Below are 24,661 nucleotides of genomic sequence, written 5' to 3' on the forward strand. Positions count from 1 at the left end.
AAAGTCTAATGTTTTGTGAAATAATTTCTCTAGTTAGAAATAAAATAGACTAGATGAACAGTTGACGCGCCATTGAATTGTGCTCGAAACCATGTACAACATTATCACAGCAGGCAAATATCCACTAGTACTCTTCAGAATTTTAAGTAAAACATTAAACTTTGAATTCTAAATCGGCACCTCATTTTCTGTGTACAATTTCAGGCACGATTCAACGGTACGTTAACTGTTTCCCTAATCCATTTTTTTCCCTACTTGTAGACAAATCGTTTCACAAAGTGAGTAACCTTTATTCTGAAATTCTTATTTAATTTACGTTTGAGCCTGGAATTTGCCTCGTGGAGTGCCGTGCAAAACCTGCGTTGCAGCCAACAACTGGGGCGTGTGCGCCGACGGCAGGGAGGACATCGGCTGCGGGCCGCCCGAGACGTTCGTCAACTGCGCCGACGTGTCGGTGGTGACGGCCGTCGGCGGCCTGCCGCCAGCCTTCGTCAGCGCGCAGGACAACCCCAACCTGCTCTACTACCGGGACCTGCGCACGCCCAGCGCCATCTCGCCTCTCGTCCTCAGGTCTGTACCTGCAGTGAGCCTCTAAAAAAAATGGTTCAAGTGGCTCTGAGCACTATGGGACTTAACTTCGGAGGTCATCAGTCCTCTAGAACTTAGAACTACTTAAACCTAACTTACCTAAGGACATCACTCACATCCATGCCCGAGGCAGGATTACAACCTGCGACCGTAGCGGTCGCGCATTTCCAGACTGAAGCGCCTAGAACCGCTTGGCCACATGGGCCGGCGCAGTATGCCTCTATACCGAATTATTTCTGAGGTTTAATTCCTGATGCTTACATACGGCAGTCGTCATTCATTCTGCAGACACTTTACACAAGATGTGTAACACGAAAGGTAATCTTGATGTTTCTTAACTGAATGCCTCGCTACAGTATCTTCTGGACGTATTTCAGTTGCTTATTTGACGTCGATCATTAAGGCCCCGGAAGAAAATAAGAAAAGCGACACTGCAGTGATTCTGATAAAGAAAGACGAAGGGACGTTGCAAAAAAAAAAAAAAAAAATAATAATAATAATAATAAATAAAAAATAAAAAAAACAGGTTCAAATGGCTCTGAGCACTATGGGACTTAACATCTTTGGTCATCAGTCCCCTAGAACTTAAAACTACTTAAACCTAACTAACATAAGGACATCACACACATTCATGCCCGAGGCAGGATTGGAACCTGCGACCGTAGCAGTCGCGCGGCTCCCGACTGCGCGCCTACAACCGCGAGACCATCGCGGCCTGCAGGGAGGATGCAGCTATGGCCTATTTGAAGAACCATCTAAGTGTTACGGAAGCTATAGGAAACATAATCCGGATTCCCAGGTGCGGATGTAATTTAGCTCTCTCCACAATACAAATTCTGACTTAAATAGTTTAGTTACTCCGAATGTAGGAGAAATGACTAGACAGCGTCAGTTGAACGGCAGCATATCTGTCCAATAACGTTACCACTCAGCCACGTTACAAAATTAAGTGGTCTGAAGTGGATCTACATCATTTCTCTGCAAACTACCTGCCGGTGTGTGGCGGAGGTTATTTCTGGTACCAATAACACATCCCCCCGTTCGCTGTTCCATTCGCCAATGCCCCTTGCAAAGAATGATGGTCGATAAGCCTTTGTACTAACTAATGTCCCGAATTTTCTTGCTTTGGTTACAGAAAGCATTCTCTCAAAATTTCAATGGAAAACATCTCCGTGATGCGCGACCCCTCTCTTATAAAGTCTGCCATTGGTGTTCGTTGAGCATGTCTGTAACATTCTCGCCCTGGCTAAACGATCCCGTGAGGAAATGGGCCGCTCTTCGTTGAACCTTCTCTATCTCTTCTATCATTCCTATCCGTAAGAACTCCAGACTGATGAACAATATTCAAGTATCGATGGAACAGCTGGCAGCAGTGGACGAGCGCTTCTAGGCGCTTCAGTCCGGAACCGCGCTGCTGCTACGGTCGCAGGTTCGAATCCTGCCTCGAGCATGGGGTTCGAATCCTGCCTCGAGCATGGGTGTGTGTAGGGCCCTTTAGTTAGTTAGATTTAAGTAGTTCTAAGTCTAGGGTACAAATGAACTCAGATGTTAAGTCCCATAGTGCTTAGAGTCATTTGAACCATTTTCGGTCGAACAAACGACCTGTAAATCGATTCTTTAGTGAATGAATTACGTTTCATTAACATTCTTCCTATGAAACTCAGTTTGCAATCTGCTTTCACTACTATCAGTTTTACGTGATCGTTCTACTTAAGGTAGCTGCGGATAGTTGCTCCTAGATATTTTACGTTAGATACTATATCCAGTAATTTGTCATCTACAGTGTAGTTCACTAGGGCATTTATTTTCCTATGTACGCGTAGTATGTTAATTTACTTACGTTCACTTCATCTGCCAGTCTCCGCAACATTCAACAATGCTCTGCAGGTCCTTCCGCAGATCGTTGCTGTCTCCTGACGTTGCTACCGACGTACAGACAACCGTGTCACCTGCGAACAGCCTTAAAGAGCTTTCGACGCATTCTGCTAGATCGTTTATATACATTGTAAACAGTAACGGTCCTATCACACTTTCTTGGAGTACTCTGGAAATTACCTTCAAGCCCTTCTTTCGTTAAGAACGTGGTAATCCTATAAGCGCAAAAAAAAAAAAAATGCGTATGTGTATCTTCTTCTAAAGTCAGAAAAGACCGACCGGTCTGCGCTGTCAAACAACGGAACACCGATGGTGATGAGACGAAAGAGAGCAACGAGGAAAGGCTAAGTGGAGACGGCATGAATGAATAAAAAATTGCAATGAGTAATCCAAACAGAGAAAACCAGAAACGAAGTGAAGCAGGAATCAAGAATTAGTAGTTAATTACAATAACGGGACAATAGAGAAACGAGTACACGGATTGTCTCTGTCACGAAGTGGTCGTACTTACATGGCCGCTGCGGTGGTCAATAGGTGGCGCTGCAACTGCCGAATGCCGGTGCCCAGCTTTCAGCGTCACTGCGTCAGGTTCTTCAATATCAAAGTATCTACTGCCGCCAGAAGTTATCTTTTTTCTTTAATTAACCTTATGCACTACGCGATTCGCGAAGTAAATAAGAAAAAAGGTTGTGGACATACAATAAATTCTACAACTTAACTGACTCAAGTCCGCTCGTTCTTATTTATTCTGAGAATCAAGTCAAAATATTTGCTTGCGATTATTACAGTCGACTTGGAACCATCATCATAATTTTCTGGTGCATTGTCTGCATTGTAAGAAATGAGCCTCTACCAGGTAGCTTTCCCAAAATTTATGAATATATTTCTTATATAATCATGAAATATTAAGGAGAGAGCCACTGGACAGATGAAAGAACTAGCATACAAAAATAAATCGAGAATAGCATCAATATATCATCGTATTCCAATAAATCACCATTTTTAAGTACATTTTCGCATGTGTAATTCAAAATTGTAGTAAAATTGTTTGATATTTTTCTCCATAAAGCATTTTTAAAGGACCTCACTAATGGTCACAGGCTTTGCAGACCATCAAAAACGTCACTCATATTTTAATTTCAGTAGTAACTTTAAAGTTAAATTTTACTATAATATGGTACGGTAAATTTCGCAGACTATAACAAATAATATTCCTTTCACAAAGGTTTAAATTTTTTGTGCACTGTTACAATCAGTTCTCAACTCAACTAAACTCTAACATTTTGCTTGTGCACATGGTAATTGTGCCTCACATGCTTGCTTCAAATCAATTTTAAGCAGTTGCTTAGTTGTTAAGACATACAGTGCCCAGTTAAATATCTTCACTGTGATGGCTAAACAGACGTAATGCAGACTTCAAAGAATAAAACCCTGTACGAGTGATACCAGTAAATAGTACACAAGAGTTTGACCTCCTTTTTAAGAATTGGTGTGCCATGAAATATTGACCAATAATGCACCAGGGTGAGATCTTAAAAATCTAAACTTTATGAGCAGACCAAGGAGGTAGTATAATGACGCATTTGGAAGGGTCAGACTTCGAACCACGGCCCAGCCATCCGAGTTTAGCTTTCTCAAGGTTATCTCAGATTACTGAAGGTGTTACAAAGTGAACGGAAAGAAACTCGCCCTGTGGAATGGAGTATCTAAGGAAAGAATGTTATTGCGACAGGAGGCTTACCTATGATAGATCACGTAAGCTAACAGAAAGTCAAACAGCGGCATTCCCAAGCTGATGAAAGAGGCGATCACTTGGTTCCACTTCTTCAACGACTGCCGTAAAGAATTGCGTAACTGATCACAGCAGAATAGACTGTACCATTGGTGCTAACGAGTTATTTACTCTCTTCGTCCCTCCAAGCGTAAGTTATTATACCCATATTTGACAGGTGTTAAAGTCAGACAAAATGCAGCAAAGTTTTGATAACTGAAGCATGATTTTTTTTCCTCTTTAAGCTCAGATCTACAACGAAGCGAATTCCGTTCAGACTGACCTAAGGTTGACTATGAAAGTGCAAGTGATTAGCTGCAAATAAGTATCTTTTAGAGAAGGAAGAGAGCCAGGTCACCTAGAATTAGAACATAGAGAGTATGGTGAAACCTGTTTCCACTCCGACTGACATCGTCTGGTTGCCTGATTCGTAACATATCACATAGAAGTTTAGAAATTCATATAAGCTTACAATAAAGAAAAGGATTAAAGATTATTCCTGGAGAATACTGAAATCTCCCATGATTCTTGCAGTCAGTAACAGATTATAGGAAACTTGTGATCACATCCATCTAGAACATGTTGCTGAGCGGCGCCATTCCATTGCAGTGGAATATGAGAAAGTGCTGGTAAAATGTTTAAACAATGGGACGTCAAAGAAACGCCTTGTTATCCAGAGGCCTGTAAGTTGCGCTTATCTATTTCCTACCAAAAGAGTACTCCCGTATTCGTTCCACATGCTTGTCCAATCCGAGCATATGCTATTATGGACAATTTACATTTATCTGAGAGGACCGTATTTTCAAAGATTTCGATTGACAACAGTTTCTGCCTGTCGTTTTGGATCTAACTAGGTATGTTGTAACGAAACTGGCTCGAATTTATTCGCGTGTTTGACGTGAAACGTTTAGATGACCATAATTTTAGATGACCATAATTTTCTCTAATACATGGAAGAACCCTGGAGATACTAAAAGGTATCAGATAGATTATAAAATAGTAAGACAGAGATTTAGGAACCAGGTTTTAAATTGTAAGACATTTCCAGGGGCAGATGTGGACTCCGACCACAATCTATTGGTTATGAACTGTAGATTAAAATTGAAGAAATTGCAAAAAGGTGGAAATTTAAGGAGGTGGGACCTGGATAAACTGAAAGAACCAGAGGTTGTACAGAGTTTCAGGGAGAGCATAAGGGAACAATTGACAGGAATGGGGGAAAGAAATACAGTAGAAGAAGAATGGGTAGCTCTGAGGGATGAAGTAGTGAAGGCAGCAGAGGATCAAGTAGGTAAAAAGACGAGGGCTAGTAGAAATCCTTGGGTAACAGAAGAAATATTGAATTTAATTGATGAAAGGAGAAAATATAAAAATGCAATAAATGAAGCACGCAAAAACGAATACAAACGTCTCAAAAATGCGATCGACAAGAAGTGCAAAATGGCTAAGCAGGGATGGCTAGAGGACAAATGTAAGGATGTAGAGGCTTATCTCACTAGGGGTAAGATAGATACTGCCTACTGGAAAATTAAAGAGATCTTTGGAGATAAGAGAACCACTTGTATGAACATCAAGAGCTCAGATGGAAACCCAGTTCTTAGCAAAGAAGGGAAATCAGAAAGGTGAAAGGAGTATTAGACGGTCTATACAAGGGCGATGTACTTGAGGACAATATAATGGAAATGGAAGAGGATGCAGATGAAGATGAAATAGGAGATACGATACTGCTTGAAGAGTTTGACAGAGCACTGAAAGACCTGAGTCGAAACAAGGCCCCGGGAGTAGACAACATTCCATTGGAACTACTGACGGCCTTGGGAAAGCCAGTCCTGACAAAACTCTACCATTTGGTGAGCAAGATGTATGATACAGGCGAAATACCCTCAGACTTCAAGAATAATATAATAATTCCAATCCCAAAGAAAGCAGCTGTTGACAGATGTGAAAATTACCGAACAATCAGTTTAATAAGCCATAGCTGCAAAATACTAACACGAATTCTTTACAGACGAATGGAAAAACTATTAGAAGCCGACCTCGGGGAAGATCAGTTTGGATTCCGTAGAAATACTGGAACACGTGAGGCAATACTGACCTTACGACTTATCTTAGAAGAAAGATTAAGGATAGGTAAACCTACGTTTCTAGCATTTGTAGACTTAAAGAAAGCTTTTGACAATGTTGACTGGAATACTCTCTTCCAAATTCTGAAGGTGGCAGGGGTAAAATACAGGGAGCGAAATGCTATTTACAATTTGTTCAGAAACCAGATGTCAGTTGTAAGAGTCGAGGGACATGAAAGGGAAGCAGTGATTGGGAAGGGAGTAAGACAGGGATGTAGCCTTTCCCCGATGTTATTCAATCTGTATATTGAGCAAGCAGTAAAGGAAACAAAAGAAAAATTCGGAGTAGGTATTAAAATCCATGGAGAAGAAATAAAAACTTTGAGGTTCGCCGATGACATTATAATTCTGTCAGAGACAGCGAAGGACTTGGAAGAGCAGTTGAACGGAATGGACAGTGTCTTGAAAGGAGTATATAAGATGAACATCAACAAAATCAAAGCGAGGATAATGGAATGTAGTCGAATTAAGTCGGGTGATGCTGAGGGAATTAGATTAGGAAATGAGACACTTTAAGTAGTGAAGGAGCAAAATAACTGATGATGGCCGAAGTAGAGAGGATATAAAATGTAGACTGGCAATAGCAAGGAAAGCGTTTCTGAAGAAGAGAAATTTGTTAACATCGAGTATAGATTTAAGTGTTAGGAAATGTTTTTGCAAGTATTTCTATGGAGTGTAGCCATGTATGGAAGTGAAACATGGACGATAAATAGTTTGGACAAGAAGAGAATAGAAGCTTTCGAAATGTGGTGCTGCAGAAGAATGCTGAAGATTAGATGGGCAGATCACATAACTAATGAGGAAGTATTGAATAGGATTGGGGAGAAGAGAAGTTTGTGGCACAACTTGACTAGAAGAAGGTATCGGTTGGTAGGACATGTTCTGCGGCATCAAGGGATCACCAATTTAGTATTGGAAGGCAGCGTGGAGGGTAAAAATCGTAGAGGGAGACCAAGAGATGAATACACTAAGCAGATTCAGAAGGATGTAGGTTGCAGTAGGTACTGGGAGATGAAGAAGCTTGCACAGGATAGAGTGGCATGGAGAGCTGCATCAAACCAGTCTCAGTACTGAAGACCACAACAACAACAACAATTTTCTCTAAACATCAGAGTTCTTCACCTATTCATGGGTTACATGGTTCTAAGCAGAACTTAACAGCAGTAGACCAATAGTCAGTAAAAAGTACTTATTTTTAATTCCCATGTTTCCAGTTATACAATTAATCTAAGTCTATGAACGAGGATCGAAAGATTAGTCGAAGAATGTGAAATAAATTATATGTGAAGTACGCATGGTAGTGTTACAGACCGAAACAAAGTGTGAAGTGAGGAGGAGCTACAGTGCATAAAGAAAAACAAATAATTACAGAACTCCTACTGGCAGGAAAAATAATATGTATACCAAAACAAGAAAGAATATCTGATCAAGCAACACGCGGCCCAATATCGAGTATATGTAGTAAGGTAGGGCAGAGACCTGAATGTGTGACACAAATTTTAGAAATAGCAGAAAAACTTCACGGAAACAAAAATGATGAGATTTTACAAGGCTGAAGGAAAACGTCAAAAAAATTATCAAACAGAGAGGGCAATAAAAAGAAAATAACGACAGTTATCAACCAATTCATTTCCTCCCGAAAGGGCTCTTGGATTGAGAAACGAAAAGTAAATAGTTTATACTATTATTAACAAACGTGAGCGTCTCATTTACGTTTTGTATCTGTTATTCGGAATCTGAATGGAATAAGATTACAGTAGAGAAAATGTCTTTGAAAATATCATTAAGAAGGTAACTTATTTTTAAGAACTAGCAGGTTTAAATGAAACCAACTTACTTCTTGACTGCGTCGTCTTAGGTTGTGAAGCTGCATGACGAAGTCACAAATTCCGAAAAATCTTACAGAAACTGATTTTAGCGGCAGAAACTTTCGTACAGAAACAAATTAGTCTGTCTCCTTCAGCACTACATACGACGTCATGTGTGCAAGGTACAAATAATTTCTAGGATGAGAGTGAGTGAGGGAGAGAGCGATATATATATATATATATATATATATATATATATATATATAGAGAGAGAGAGAGAGAGAGAGAGAGAGAGAGAGAGAGAGAGTGAGAGAGAGAGAGAGAGAGAGAGAGAAATAGATGTTGAGATCTCAAAAAACGTGTAGATAAGAATAAAAATATGGATTTTATATGCTAAAAATTACAAATTCTGTTCGTGTAAATCGCTATTAGCGATCGTAGATGCTACGAGGGCTGTCAGTTATACCGTATTACGGAACGATATCGACCTAAATGCTGATTGATAGATGATACCTTTGAAATAGCCTACTCAGGCTGTTTAAGTATGGCACTCTATTTCATCAAGTATCTTATGTTTTTCAGGGCGCAGGTGTGCCAACCGACTCCACTGTACCGCTCATCGCCTGGCATGGGCGAGTGGTGCCAGACCAACTGCCTGCGGTACCCACCAAATTGTCCTCCGGACCTCTGCCACTGTCCGTGAGTACTCCACTAAGTCTGCAGTCTACAAGGCTCATATAAGTACTTTACTACGCTCTTACCTTACAACATCGAACCGAAAGTACCCAACAACTCTATCTACGTATTCTCCTCTCAAGGTCAATTCTCAACGTAGCTATCTGCCACGCAGGGGAGATGGGTTCGATTCCTGAAACTAGACGGGATTTTTTCCTTGGTGGGAGGATTGACAGGGGTTGGACAGCCTCGTGAGATCGACTGAGGAGCTATTCGACCTATTAGTAGCGATTGAAAAGTCAAGAAACCTGACAACGACGGAGAGAGTGGTGAGCTGAACACGTGCTCCATCATACCACACCCGATGACGCCACTGACATAGGATGACATGACGCTCGGTCGGACCCAGTTGGTCTCTCTAGCGACAGAACGTGGAACTTTACCTATCCACGTACAGCTTCTGAAAATTTTCAATTATCCTAATAGTGTGTTGCCTATTGTGGGGCGACGTATGGAATTATTGTTTGTTAGAAATAAATGAATGTGGAATGTCTTTCCCGACACATGCACCATATGTGGGGCAGCGGGTGGAATTATTGTTAATGAAATGTTCCTATGATTTATTTAATGCTTTTGTTTGCCGTTCTCAACACTGGCTCTCTAACTACAATATTGGCAACCAGAAAGTGATTAGCAAAACGTGAAGCTTGTACTTAGAATTCGTAGTGCCCACTTCAGCTCGGAAGAATTAGGAGATTGTCTGGGATTGATAATCAAAAACGATTCTTTCTAAAATGTTCACTATATTCTGAAAGTCACAGACCAAAAAGAATCCACACAATCCAACTACCAGAGCAGTTCAGAGTCTAATGCGCTGATGCAACTATAACTGTTCAAATTAAATGTTTATGTGAATGCTCACCATAATTTGATGATAATGTTCATCAAACGTCACACTAAATAATGGTAGAATGTCTGTCCCGCGGCGGCACGTGAAAATACGACATACACGAACTGAAGATAGATCATTAAAGTCATCCCAGAATTAACACTTCACTCGAAAACGATTTCATGGTTATGCGTATCCCGAGTAACTTATTACGGCATCCGAGGCTGTTTATAGCAATGATACCGACGCGACGCTACTCCCGGCACAGATGGTGCGCTGATCAGCGTCTGGAGAGAACTGGGTCCTCTCTTTTCTCGCGCAGCGTTCTTATATATAAAGCCGCGGTGCCGACGGCTAAGGGAACGCCTGATTAATTCCGTGTCCCGACTAGTCGCTGGGCTAGTAATGCACCACTTCACGTTATCAAAAAAAAAAAATCATTGCTTCCTTTGCTGATGGCCGATGAAGCTCTCAATTTAAATGTGCAGTCAGCACACAGGTAAGTGTATACGCAGTGGACGAGCTCTGAACTTACCCTTTGGAGATACGCTATCGCTATAGTTTTACAGTTATTCAGTTGAAACTTCTCACATCTTTATGATTGAAGCGTATCTCCCTTCCACTTAAATTTAAACATCCTAGCTTTATTTATTCACCTACTTAATCTATCTTGCTTCCTTAATTTTTAAGACAAAAACCAGAAAATCATGAATTTCAACTAAAATTTTAATTTATGAGATCCAGTATACTGTTTCTACTAAATTGTTATGCAAAAGGAATCTAAATATAAATTTTTAAGTTTCTAGCTCTTTTCTCTTGCGCCAATGATTTTTACAGAAAAACGTCTGAATTTCGAAAGTGGTAAAAGTTGTTCAACACATACTGATTTAGTATTACTCCGGACATGCTAGAAACGTTTCAGGTTATTTACTTGATTTTTAAAGTATTGCGCAACATTTATGACGTAAGAGCTAGTTACAGCGGACTGGCTGGCACACAATGGCAAGACTGATGTGAATTTATACGGCGTGAGTAGGCTGCTTCCCTACACGGTTTCGTATTACCATGCACTTAATATACATGTAGTTGTAGCAGTTTAAGTAGACTTGATATCGGCAGTGCCAATACCATACCAATTTAGTTTTTATTTCTCCAGCTCATTCACTAAGCTACAAGTGTTTGGTACAATAAACACAGTATGATATTAACATGATCATATGGGAATGAATTAATTCAAGTGAAGAACTCATAACGAGCTAAAAAGGGAAGCATTTTAATGTGTCAAGACACGTTGTTGTTATTGTGTTCTTCAGTCCGAAGACTAGTTTTATGCAGCTCTTCATGCTACTCTAGTGTGTGGAAGCCTCTTCAGGTCTGAGTAATTACTGCAACCTACATCGTTCTGAATCTGCTTACTGTATTCATCTCTTGGTCTCCCTCTACGATTTTTACGCCCCGCACGTCCCTCCAGTACCAAAGCGGTGATCTCTTGATGTCTCAGAGTGTAAACTACCACCGATCCTTTCTTTTGATCAAGCTGTGCCACAAATTTCTTGTCCTCCTAATTCTGTCCAGTACTTCCTCATTAATTACGTGAGCGACCCATTTAATATTTAGCATTCTGCTGTAATATCATATTTCAAAAACTTCTATTCTCTTTCTATCTCATCTGTATATTGCCCACGTTTCTCTTCCATGCATGGCTACACTCCAGACAAGTATATTCAGAAAAACTTCCTAACACTTAAATCTGTATTCGATGTTAACAAATTTATTTTCTTCGGAAATGCTGTTCTTGCCATTGCCAGTCTACGTTTTATACCTTCTCTATTCCGATCATCATGAGTTATTTTACTGTTGGAATAACAAAACTCATTTACTACGTTAAGTGTCCCGTTTCTAATCAAATTCCCTCGGAATCACCCAATTTAATTCTCCTACATTCCATTATCCTTGTTTTGCTTTTGTTGATTTCATCTTATATACTTCTTTCAAGACCCTGTCCATTCCTTTTAACTGCTCTTCCGAGTCCTCTGCTGTCTCTGTGAGAATCACATTTTCATTTGCAAATATGAAAATTTTAATTTTTCTCCCTGGACTTTAATTCCTACTGCAAACATTTCTTTTGTTTCTTTTTCTACTTGTTCATTGTACAGATCGAATATACTTGGGATAGGCTAGAGCCCTGTCTCCCTCCCTCGTAACCACTGCTTTCCTTTCATGCCCCTTGGCTCTTATAACCGCCGTCTGGTTTCTGTAAAATTTGTAAACAAACTTTCGTTCTCTGTATTTTACTGCCGCGACCCTCAGAATTTCAAAGTGGATTTCCAGTCAACATTGTCAAAATATAATATAATAAAATAATAAATATTAAAAACATAAAAGTATATAAAATATACCAAAAGTAATTAAATAAAATATAATTATAATATTCACTCCGCTGCAGAAAATCGGACACTGAAACTATTTCATATGCCATAAAATATAGATATCAAAGAAGAAAATGACATGTGCTGAGTTTGATACTCTTGATAAAATCAAGAGCCTTTTTTGTCGATTACTATCCTCCTAAATGGAACAAATCAAGCAATATTTTATTTTACGTACGTGGTTGAATTTAATGAGACAAAAATCATGATTACGTAAGAGACGCTTGTTATACGCAGTTTTAAGGAGTTACCGAATAATTTGATAAAGTCCTAAAACAAATAAAAACTAACAAAAAGGAAATTGTGAACGCCACGAATCTTTACAATCAATGACTGCGAGAACACTGTAAAAAGAAGGAAGGGTTTTTTTTTCCCTTACCTGGATTTTGCTTTGAAACTGTAAGTGACTTGAAGTTTTCCTCTCTCCTGATATTCACTCTGAATTTGAGTAATTACATTTTTAGTCCATTTAGAGTTTGATTGTTTTACAGATAGATAGTTTAAATGATGGAAGATGAAATTAGTAATCCAAATACTCTGTGTTCGATCTTCAGTTCGACCTACCGTTTTTTTTCTAGCGCTTAATTTGATTTTCAGTGTACTGTACGCGACAGTGGCGAGGTACGATACACGCTTATGAGTTCCGAGGACACTGTAACCAGCTGTCTTTGCTGTGTGTAAAGCAGGTGTTGTGGGTTAAAGCTCAGGCATGGCATTGAGTTTTAAATATAACGTTAGCTTGTGTTGTCTGAATAACTAACTAATTTGAAATTACGATTCGAAACCAACCAAAATATACATAAAATACTTGATAAAGAATGATTAAGAATGGTTGGATGAATAATGCGCATTGGACTATGAGGCACAAGTCAAAACCTTAAGAGAGAGAGGAAAAAAAATGTTGTTGGCGAAAATACATGTTTAAAGTCGATGGTTGGCAGATTGTTTTAAACATTTATTTCAGGAGCCCACCTGAAATGTAAATTGTTGCAAAAACGTACTAGACATTTTAGCAACAAATAATCTTGTGCGAATTGGGAGGACCACGATGGATATAGGAGTTAGTGACCATAAGATTGTTGACAATGAGATGCAATACCGTAACATCCAAATCCACCAGATATAAACGCAAAATACATTAATTTTTAAAAAAATCTGGTAAAAACTCGCTTGACACCTTCCTATGAGACAGCTTCCACACCTTCCATTCTGACTATGTAAGCGTAGACTAGATGTGGTTTAGATCCAAAGAAATAGTGTTGACGGCTATGAAGAGATTATATACCAATAAATTAATGGGTAATGGTACTGACTCCCACGGTACACAAAACAAGTCAAAACACTGTTGCAGAAGCAACAAGAAAAAACATGCCAAATTTAAAAGAACGTAAAACCCCAAGGTTGGCGATGTTTTACAGAAGCTCGAAATAAAGCGCGAACTTCAATGCGAGATACTTTTAGTACCTTTCAAAACGAAACTCTGTCTGGAAACCTGGCAGAAAATCCAAAGAAATTCTGCTCGTATCCAAAGTATACCATTGCAAAAACGCTAGTGATGATACTGACGACAGTGGCACTAAAGCAGAATTATTAAATATGGTTTTTCGAAAATCCTTTCACCGAAGAAGACGAATTAAATATTCCAGAATTCGAACCAAGAACAACTGCTAAAATGAGTAACTGAGAAGTAGATACTCTCTTTGTAACAACGCATTTTAAAACAATAAAGACAAGTCCACCGGTCCAGACTGCATACCAGTCAGATTCCTTTAAGGGTATACTGATACAATAGTTCTATATTTAGCTGTCATATAGACCTCTCGCCCGTCGAAACATTCGTACCTACAGACTGAAAAGTTGCACAAATCACAACAGTACCCACCTCTCGCCCGTCGAAACATTCGTACCTACAGACTGAAAAGTTGCACAAATCACAACAGTACCCACGAAACGAAATAGAAGTAATCTGCTGAATTACAGATCCATATCGCTAACGTCGACTTGCAGTAGGATTTTGAAGCATAAATTGTGTTCGAACATTATGAGTCATCTCGAAGAAAGCGATTTATTTACAAATGGCCAATATTCAGAAAATATTATTCTTATGAAACATAACTAGCTCTTTATTCCCGACTAGTAATAAGTGCAATTTAAAGGGATGTTAAACTGATTCCACATTTTTCGATTTCCAGATGTCTTTTGACCCGTTCCTCACAAGTGACTTGTAATCACATTACGTGTCTATGGAGTATCGTTTCAATTGTGCGACTGGTTTCGATTTCCCTCCGAAATGTCACAGTTCACAATACCTGAGGGAAATTCATCGAGTAAAACAGAAGTACTATCTGACGTTCCCCAACACAAATCTAAAGGCTGTAAATTCAACTAAATATTTAGGGGTTTTAACTACGAATAACTTCAATTGCATCAATGACGTAGATAATGTTGTGGGTAAAGCAAACCAAAGGTTGCGATTTATTGGTAGAACACTTAAAAATGCAATGGGGTTACTAAAGAGGCTGCTTACACTACGCTTATTCGCTATCTTCTAGGATCCGCATCAGACAGGATCGACGGAGGACATCGATAAAGTTCCGAGAAGGAAAGTTCGTTTTGTACTATCACGAAGTAGTGGAGAGTGTTGTAACCTCCCTGTGTATAAAAATTTCCGCTAAAAACTGTCTGAGAATTGAAACTATAAATTTTGGACGTAAGCAGCGCTACGTCATGGCCCTGTGAAATCAACCTGAATAAATTGAAAAATTCTTACCTCATAATGGTGTCGCCGGATAAAACTTTCTATATATCTGCTCCTAAATGGCACAGCTTAGTGCAATATTGGGCTTTCTACTACTACTGAACAACATTTGTCTGAGATTTGCATTTTTAGAAAAAAAACCTGACTTTGCTTGTTGCCAAAGCTGCGCATCTGGTCCTCTGATTATTAAACATCACATGAGTATGATCTGGGAAAATTTGTAAAATATTTAAATTCAAGCAAATGACTGATAAAAGTTATGTTGTGAGAAACCTTATTATTGAAAACATTTCTGTAAACCATTACATAAAAATTTTAAAATTACAAGTCTGACATAATTAATGCTGACAAATCACAAAAAAGATTGAAACAAATTCATACTAACATCTCAGACAACAAATGTAAGTACGCGCATGGCGATGAAGAATAATAAAGTCTACCTTACACTACATGGTAATGAATTGCTATTGCTCTTACATAGCTAGCAACTGTACTGTAGCGGTGAACTACTATGACTTATCCGTAACAGCGAGCTATTGCGACTGCCCCATAACAACGAGCTATTGCGACTGCTCTGTAGGAGCGAGCGATTATTACTGCCGCCGACATTGCTCTTACCTGTGATTCTATTGCAGCAAAGATGTTTCATATCGCAGGCAGAGCGTGAGCAATACATCTAAATTACTTTTGCTCCAGTAGGGTAGTGAACAGTAAACCTCTTACATAATAAACCCCTTACAGAGTGCGAATTGTGGTGGCAGTCATTACAAGAAAGGCGTTATTCGTTGTGGCAGGATCTTCTCATGAAATACCACCTACCAGCGTTCTCGTCAGCGTGTAAAACTATTTTGTTAGCGTCCATCTACATAGGAGAAATGTCACGGAAAAAGTTAAGTGTTCGTCTTTTCAGCGTGCTCTTCGAGAGTGGAACTGTAGAGAAATAGACTGCTGGTGATTCGATGAACCCTCTGCCAGGCACGTAATTGTGAATTTCAGGGTAACCATGTAGATACACACACATCGAAAAAAGTTCTGCATCACCTCGGTTCCGAGAGTTCCGGAACCAGTACAGAAAATTGGTATAGAGATAAACATAAACATCATTTCTGCCCTTTTTATTGCTCATGTAAGCCACACATTGCATGTTGTACCACCATACAGCGAGACCTTCAAGGGTGGTGGTCAAGATTGTTATACACACCGGTACATCTAATACGCTCTAACACGTCCTCTTGCATTGATGCATACCTGTATTCGTCGTGGCATACTATCCACAAGTTCATCGAAGCAGTGTCTCACTCCTCAACGGCGATTCGACGTAGATCCCTCATAGTGGTTGAGGGCTCACTTCGTTCATAAACAGCTCTTCTCAATCTATCCCAGGCATCGTCGATAGGATTCATGCTGGCCACTCTAGTCGAGCGAGGTTTTTATCCCGCAGGAAGTCATTCACAAGATGTGCACAATGGGGGCGCGAATTGTCGTCCATGAAGACGAATGCCTTGCCAGTATGATGCCGATATGGTTACTCTATCGGTCGGAGGATGGCATTCACGTATAGTGCAGCCGTTACGGTGCCCTCTGTGACCACCAGTGGCGTACGTAGGCCTCAAGTAATGCCACCCCAAAACAGCAGGAAACCACCACCTTGCTGCACTCGCTGGACAGTGTGTCTAAGGCGTTCAGCCTGACCGGGTTGCCTCCAAACACGTCTCCGACGATTGTATGGTGGAAGGCATATGCGACACTCATCGGCGAAGAGAACGTGATGACAATCTTGAGCGGTCCATTCGGCATGTTGTTGGCGCCATCTGTACCTCGCCATGGATGTCGGGAGTGATGGTTCAAACGGCTTTGAGCACTATGGGACTTAACATCTATGGTCATCAGTCCCCTAGAACTTAGAACTACTTAAACCTAACTAACCTAAGGACATCACACAACGCCCAGTCATAGTCGGGAGTGAAGTTGCGCATCATGCAGCCTATTTCGCACAGTTTGAGTCATTACACGACGTCCTGTGGCTGCACGAAAAGCATTAATCAACATGGTGGCGTTGCTGTCAGGGTTCCTCCAAGCCATAATCCGTAGGTAGCGGTCATCCACTGCAATAGTAGCCCTTCGGCGGCCTGAGCGAGGCACGTCATCGACAGTTCCTGTCTCTCTGTATCTCCTCGATGTCCAAACAACATCGCTTTGCTTCACTCCGTCATGCCTAGACACTTCCTTTGTTGAGAATCCTTCCTGGCACAAAGTAACAATGCGGACGCGATCGAACCGCGGTGTTGACCGTCTAGGCATGTCTGAACTACAGACAACATGACCGTCTAGGCATGTCTGAACTACAGACAACATGAGCCATGTACCTCCTGCCTGGTGGAATGACTGGAATTGATCGGCTGTCTTGCCACACTGTTGTCTTAAATCCGATCCGTTCTGCAGTCATCACCCGTGTGATCTGTCGGTATGATGTTCCTCATACTAATGATTCAACCTTTCTCAAAGACCTTGTACAGTTCCTCTGGACGTGCTTTGGTGCAAACTTGTTGGAAACTTCTAGTAACGTCAAAAACACCCAACAGCCACTCATGTACACACTACATCCTTCATCTATAATAATGGCTTCTGTCTGTACTCGCAAAAGACAGAGCTTTGTAATCAACATAACCATACATGCATGAAAATATTGGAGTATTTGCTCTATACCGTTTCGTCAAGTCGTTACTGGTATAACACTTCCCATTTTCGTTAGTATACATATTTATTTTTTCTGATTTGTGGCATTTCCACGTTTTAGCTCTTTCGCTGTGGAACACACACACACTGTTGTTTACAGTAACTACCACTTTCCCCCCCCCCCCTCTGTAAGCTTCCTGCAATTAAATTATCTGATAAAAAAAAGCTTCTCCTAAAAGAAAACTAAAGAAGTGCAAAGGATCATACATGAATACCATGGAGTAGGAATATCTATGAAGTGAACATTCAGAACGAAGCTTTTTGTTGCCAACATACCTATAAGAAAAGTCACATGGGCGTATTTTGCCAGAACGCGCTTTACAAATTCTGAATGTCATTACATAACTAGTATAGACAGATTCCACTAAAAAGTATCTTGTATTTTGTACATACGTTGCATAGGCTTCTTAATAATTAACATTTGTTAGTTTCAATGAACTTGGCTTAAAGCTTTTAAAAGATAAATCCAAGTTTTCCCTTCTTTGCTTCAAGTTTCTCAGTTGCGACGCCAGTAATTATCTGGGTATAGGAAAAGAATGCATAGCCACCACCATTTTTTTAGGTTTCTTGGTACACATGATCTGAACATTCATGGTGGTGTCTGTTTGTTCTATATCGTGTCTCCCTACCACTTTCGCGCAACGACGCTCTGAGTGTGTTTTTTAGGGAATTGACTAGTTTGAACCTGGGACTTGTTGCTGGTAAGGAGACGCCAGACCATACATGACATGTAGAATTCAGAAGAGTTCAGTGAGACTAGCGATGATATAATCAAATACTTAATGATCTCAGCGTCAGCTCCACTGCACTCCCTGTAAAAGAATCTTAATACTAACTAAATTTAGTGGAAGGGGTTCAAGAATTTCCTATTTTTAGTTAGCAGGTAAATTAACGTCGAAAAAGCAGTTAAGTTTACCATTGGAAATTTTGTTCTACTCACAAAACATTGTTTATAAATTGCACTATTGATAAAAGGAAGTGTTTTAATACAGGATGATAAAAACCAACTCGTTCAACAAAAATGTGAACGAATATTCCCTGAATGGGTTTCCAAGTTCTACAATGGATCGAAGGATGACCTATGCCATATCACATCTATAATCTACGTTTAAATTAAGTTTCACAAAAGAGAAAACTATCAAAATGGTCTACAGTGACCCTCAATTATCTTTAATTACTTATCTAACTTGTCGTAAATTACAGTGGCTGATGTGGCTTCTCAATAATTATATAACAGAGAAATCTCCGCGTTTCAGATTTTTACTTCAAGTGGCAAATGTGAACACCATGAGCTTTAATTTACGATCGACACTAGTATTACGCAAAAAGAGGGTGTAACAGATGAGACTTCTGCAGTTCTGAGTGAAGCTTTATGCGCTAAAAAATGCGGCATCGCGTGCGTTCATTACCTTGTCGGTGTTTAGGCAGCGTCAGGGCAGCGGCGGGCAGCACAGCTCCACTCACCTCGCCATCTCCGAAGCAACTCTCCTCTAACTTCTCCTTACTACAATTTACCGAAGTTGGTTAAAAAAAAACTATCTGGCTGTGTTTTCATCTGACCAATCAGGGTCTCAATGTTAGCCTTAAGGTACGCCTACAAAAATTCTGTCTATCCAATGAGAAACGTTATACTTTTCGTGGTGGGGCAATGTTTTTAAAGTTTGCAACGTAACAGAGACGCAAAAAAGTCTCACGCTAAAACCTGCAGCTGGTGTGGTCCTTTTAGCGTTATCGTGAGAACTATACTGTTCTTCTGGAGGGCTCTATCTTTTAACAAGGGCTGGGGGGTGGTCCTAATGTAACAGAGACGCGAAAAAGCTCACATTAAAACTTGCGGGTGGTAGTGGCCCTTTTTGTGTTATTGTAAGATCTATACTGTTTTTCTGGAGGGCTCTAGCTTTTAACATGGGCTGGGGGGTGGTCCTTGACGTAAGAGAGACGCGAAAAAGTCTCACGCTAAAACGTGCAGGTGGTAGTCTTAGCGGTAGGCTGCCGACGTGGGTGTCCAGTCCGTCCCTTATCGTAGGGCCTTCTAGCTTAACACGGTTCTGCTCTCGGCTTCTATTCTCGTTTCTCCCCTCAGAACTGCGTCGGTCTCATGGTGGGAAGGTACGACACGCATTTAGGCATTCTTGTGTTAGTCTGTGGTATTCCATTTGCTTAGGTTAATTTAATGTCACGATTTATTCGGAGCTACGTGACATACTACTGAATTTGCTTATCATGTCAGGGTTTTCATTGTTGGATTTGCCTGACACCTTACAATGATTCTACTGCCGAGTCGGTTTCAATTATTTGTGCTACAGTGGAATGGTGAAATGGCTTCCCACAACGCCAAAGTGAAAGCGTACAGGAAAACCATTGAATTTGAAACGATGACATGCAAATTGGTGATTTATCAAACATTTAAATATTTTTAGCTACGAAATTCTTTAGTTTTTTGTTTCTGGTGCCATATTTTTAAATTTCGTTCATACTCCTGATATGGAAACTAAATTACGAGGGGCGTTCAGTAAGTAACGCAACACATTTTCCCCCCTGTAAGCAGGTTGGTTTTATAGCATGCTGCTTTTATTCAGGATTCTGTCCATAAGATACAAAACTCTATTTTTCAACATTATCTCCGTTCAGTGCGACGGTTTTATGCCACCTTAATAGGAGGGCTCGTATGCCTGCATGGTACCACCCTATTAGTTGAATTCTTGCTCCATCAGTAACCTCCTCGTCATCTACATATTGCATCCCGCGAAGTGCACCCTTCATTGAATCAAAGGAAGGCAAGTTGGAAGGTGTGAGAGCCGACCTGTAAGGAGTGTGAGGAAGAAGAGTCCAATGTAGTTTTATAAGCTCCTCTTGGGTGCGCAGACTTGTGTGCGGCCCTGCACTGCCATGAACAAGGAGAATGAGAGTGTCCGCACGTTCCAACACTGCAGAAATCACAGCTGTGTGCAGCAGGGTAGCACGCCGGAGGTCGGACAGGTTTGCGTGTTCCTGTTGCGATGATGGCAGATGCCTTGCCCAACGATTCACCGTGCTTCCGTTTACTGCCCGGTCTCCTCTGATCTCCTGCATCCGCCTACGAATATTTGCAATGCTCCGGTTTGCAACCAAAAGAAACTCAATTACAGCTCTCTGCTTGTAACACACCTCCGTTACAGACACCGTTTCCACGACTACCTACTGCGTCACCCCCTTTCGGAACTATAGGGGTTGGAGTGGGAATAGACCACTATGTCCCACAACAAACTCCGCACTTTTTCATCCAAACGGACAGAGAAAAGGAATGTGTTGAACTACTCATTGAGTGCCCCTCGTATTAATCGTACATACTCATTCTCGACGACATAGATTCTAGTACTGTAGTGTCCTACTGTGGGTACTCCGAAATAAGTACAGTGATTTGAAGATCTGTATAATCTACAGTTGAAAATTATTCGAAATGTACAAACATTCAACAGATTGACTGCCAACATATTTCCATACTACCGAATTTATCTAACACATAACAATATATGGCCATGCAGTCATACAAATTAGGACTAGGACATGAACTCTTTATTACTCCACTATTTTCAACATATAAAGCTGTTCTTTTTGGTATGAAACTGGAATTAGTAGTTTGTGATAATTAATCTGTGAAATGCATCTTAACATCCTTTGTTGAATATACACAACTGCCCATTAAAAATGCTACACCACGAAGATGACGTGCTACAGATGCGAAATTTAACCGGCAGGAAGAAGATGCTGTGGTATGCAAATGATTAGCTTTTCAGAGCATTCACACAAGGTTTGCGCCGGTGGCGACACCTTCAACGTGCTGACATCAGAAAAGTTTCCAACCGATTTCTCATACACAAACAGCAGTTGACCGGCGTTACCTGATGAAACGTTGTTGTGATGTATCGTGTAGGGAGAAGAAATGCGTACCATCACGTATCCGACTTTGATAAAGGTCGGATTGTAGCCCATCGCGATTGCTGTTTATCGTATCGCGACATTGCTGCTCGCGTTGGTCGAGATCGAATGACTGCTAGCAGAATATGGAATCGCTGGGTTCAGGAGCGTAATACCGAACGCCGTGCTGAATCGCAACGACCTAGTATCACTAGCAGTCGAGATGACAGGCATCTTACCCGCTTGGCTGTAACAGATCGCGCAGCCACGTCTCGATCCCTGAGTCAACTGATGGGGACGTTTGCAAGACAACAACCATCTGTACGAACAGTTCGACGCAGTTTGCAGCAGCATGGACTATCAGCTCGGAGACCATGGCTGCGGTTACCCTTGACGCTGCATCACAGACAGGAGCACCTGTCAAAGACGAACGTGGGTGCACGAATGGCAAAACGTTATTTTTTCGGATGAATCCAGGTTCTGTTTACAGCATCATGATAGTCGCATCCGTGTCTGGCGACATCGCGCTGAATGCACATTGGAAGGGTGTATTCATCGCCATACTGGCGTATCACCAGGCGTGATGGTATTGGGTGCCATTGGTTACATGTCTCGGTCACCTCTTGTTCGCATTGACGGCACTTTGAACAGTGGACGTTACATTTCAAATGTGTTACGACCCGTGGCTCTACCCTTTATTCGATCCCTGCGAAACCCTACATTTCAGCAGGATAATGCACGACCGCATGCTGCAGGTCCTGTACGGGCCCTTCTGGATACAGAAAATGTTCGACTGCTGCCCTGGCCAGCACATTCTCCAGATCTCTCACCAATTGAATACATCTGGTCAATGGTGGCCGAGCAACTGGGTAGTCACAATACACCAGTTACTACTCTTGATGAACTGTGGTATCGTGTTGAAGCTGCATGGGCAGCTGTACCTGTACACGCCATCCTAGCTCTGTTTGACTCAATGCCCAGGCGTATCAAGGCCGTTATTACGGCCAGAGGTGATTGTTCTGGGTACTGATTTCTCAGGATCTATGCGCCCCATTGCGTGAAAATGGAATCAGTTGCCAGTTCTAGTATAATATATTTCTCCAATCAATAGCATAGCCGTTTATGATCTGCATTTCTTTTTGCTGTAGCAATTTTAATGGTCAGTAGTGTAGATTTGCATCCTTAGCAGCAACAGTTAATAACCATTGCTGTTCATAATAAGCAGATGCATAAAAACACGACACGTAAGTGAAACATGCATTGAAGTTTGAGTCTTAGAGCAAAATCTAAGGAAAATCGTTGTACGTAAGTCATGTGAAAGTTTCGTTTCGATGAACATTACTGGTTGTGCCAGTGTTGTGTGCCTGGTGCTCTCTAGGTGGTTAAAGCTATTTTGTATGTTGTTGCAGACGCACCTGCGAAGCTATTGGCGACCTGGCGGGCCGCAGGGGCGCAGACGAGTACTGCATGGACCGCTGCATCGTCTACCCGCCCCGCTGCCCCTTGGATCGCTGCTCGTGCTACTGATGCCAAGGCGCTGGCTTACGATTCTCAACCACTACCACCACAACAGTAACGGCTCCTGCCCTAGCAGACACACTACCCAGTGTTTCACTGTGTTCTGTTAACTGCATCAGATCCCAGGCCATGCACCGCCTTGATGAAAAACAGTTGTACTCTCCTGTACAGCGCACGCAAACTAGTGACAATCCCGGCCTGTCTACAATACTCGTCTTATCGACTTGAATATCAACGAGATGCACTTGTTCTGATGTGATAACTACTATGTTTCTGATTACAGTATTCTCTTTCAGTCTACAAACAGCTAGAGTATCAGTTTGTTCTAAAGTTCGTAAGTGACGAACGTTCATACGAGAAACCCAGATGTGATACTATTCAAATTAAATAAACTCGAGAAAATTCTCTCCACATGTTAACTAGTTTCAGTAATTCCCTACATTCTACGATTGAAGCACAAGATTCAAAGATCATGTTTCACAAAACAATTACAGTTCTGTACACAAGCAATTCTTCCTTTCACTTTTACGGATAATATTATCCGCATTTCCAGAAGCGGAATCAGTAACGCCCTCTAGTCATAAGAGGTATCGAAAAGAAAATACTTTAATGATAGTCTGTAATCGTCTTTTATTTAATAACGAATGTTTTGCAGCTTCTTGTGCGTAATAAGGTGATTTTGTTTATGTCTTCCGCTTTAATATTTGTATGGAGAAGACACAATTCCTCTACCATAGTGGTAGTATTATTGTTTTTGTTCAAATAATTATTTGAGCTTAGTTCCGAAAACAAGTCCTCTTCACTCAAAATCAACATTTTTACAGTTCCTCATCTTCGACGTCTGGCCAGCAAGTGGCATTTATTTGAGAAGCGCCAGCGTAAACGCTAAAACTTGGATATTAAATCAGCTGTCAATCAGATTTCTCCAAATACTTCAGACATAGCGTTTGTTTGACAAACAAACCAGCACACTGCAAAATAATTTGCTAAACATGCGAACTTTCACTGATTGTTTGATCATCTATGGGAGCAAACTGAATATTTCATCCACAAGAAAGTGACGTGAGACCTCATGTGCGCAGACTTATTGTTGAACGGCCCCTAAATGGTCAACAATATTTACAGAAACATGGCGTAATATTGTTGACAATCTCTCTAGAGTGCACAATTACTTTATCAATTATACTGTCAACAATATCGCGCGTTTGATATATTACTGGAAATTATTATCCCGCTAGACGTTGGTAAGTACTTGCTCTTTGCCCCCCCCCCCCCCCCCCCGCAAAAATGTCTGCGTCGCCCATATCCTATCATCAAAAAACAAAATAATATAATGAGACACTCAGTTCCAAAAAGTCTGCGCTTTTGTATTGCGCTAGGCTCCCTTGTTAGTGGCAATTCTTTCGAAGACTTGGAATTTAAAAGTGCAGTTTTATCTTGTAGTATTTGAGATATAGCTAATGAAACGTGTCACGCAATAATAAATACACTAATGGATTATATTCCGGTAAGTATGTGTACACAGAATGTATTAATTATTTTTTAAATATTTTCTAAAATACAAGCCATACCATCCATCAATCTTAATAACTAC

At 40.8% G+C, this 24,661-nt stretch overlaps 1 protein-coding gene across 1 annotated transcript in view; it reads left to right on the forward strand.

The window, feature by feature from the left end:
* LOC126358228 (uncharacterized) overlaps positions 1-23,478 on the forward strand; it is a 230,950-nt gene extending 207,472 nt beyond the window's left edge. The window contains exons 8-10 of the mRNA XM_050007530.1: positions 369-570; positions 8,748-8,864; positions 22,959-23,478. Coding sequence (XP_049863487.1) covers positions 369-570; positions 8,748-8,864; positions 22,959-23,076 — 437 coding nt within the window. The 3' untranslated portion in view covers positions 23,077-23,478. The remainder of the gene's footprint in view (positions 1-368; positions 571-8,747; positions 8,865-22,958) is intronic.
* Positions 23,479-24,661: the final 1,183 nt, after the last annotated feature.

The sequence above is a fragment of the Schistocerca gregaria genome, chromosome 1 (assembly GCF_023897955.1).
Source record: "Schistocerca gregaria isolate iqSchGreg1 chromosome 1, iqSchGreg1.2, whole genome shotgun sequence".
In the NCBI taxonomy this organism is placed as follows: Eukaryota; Metazoa; Arthropoda; class Insecta; order Orthoptera; family Acrididae; genus Schistocerca; species Schistocerca gregaria.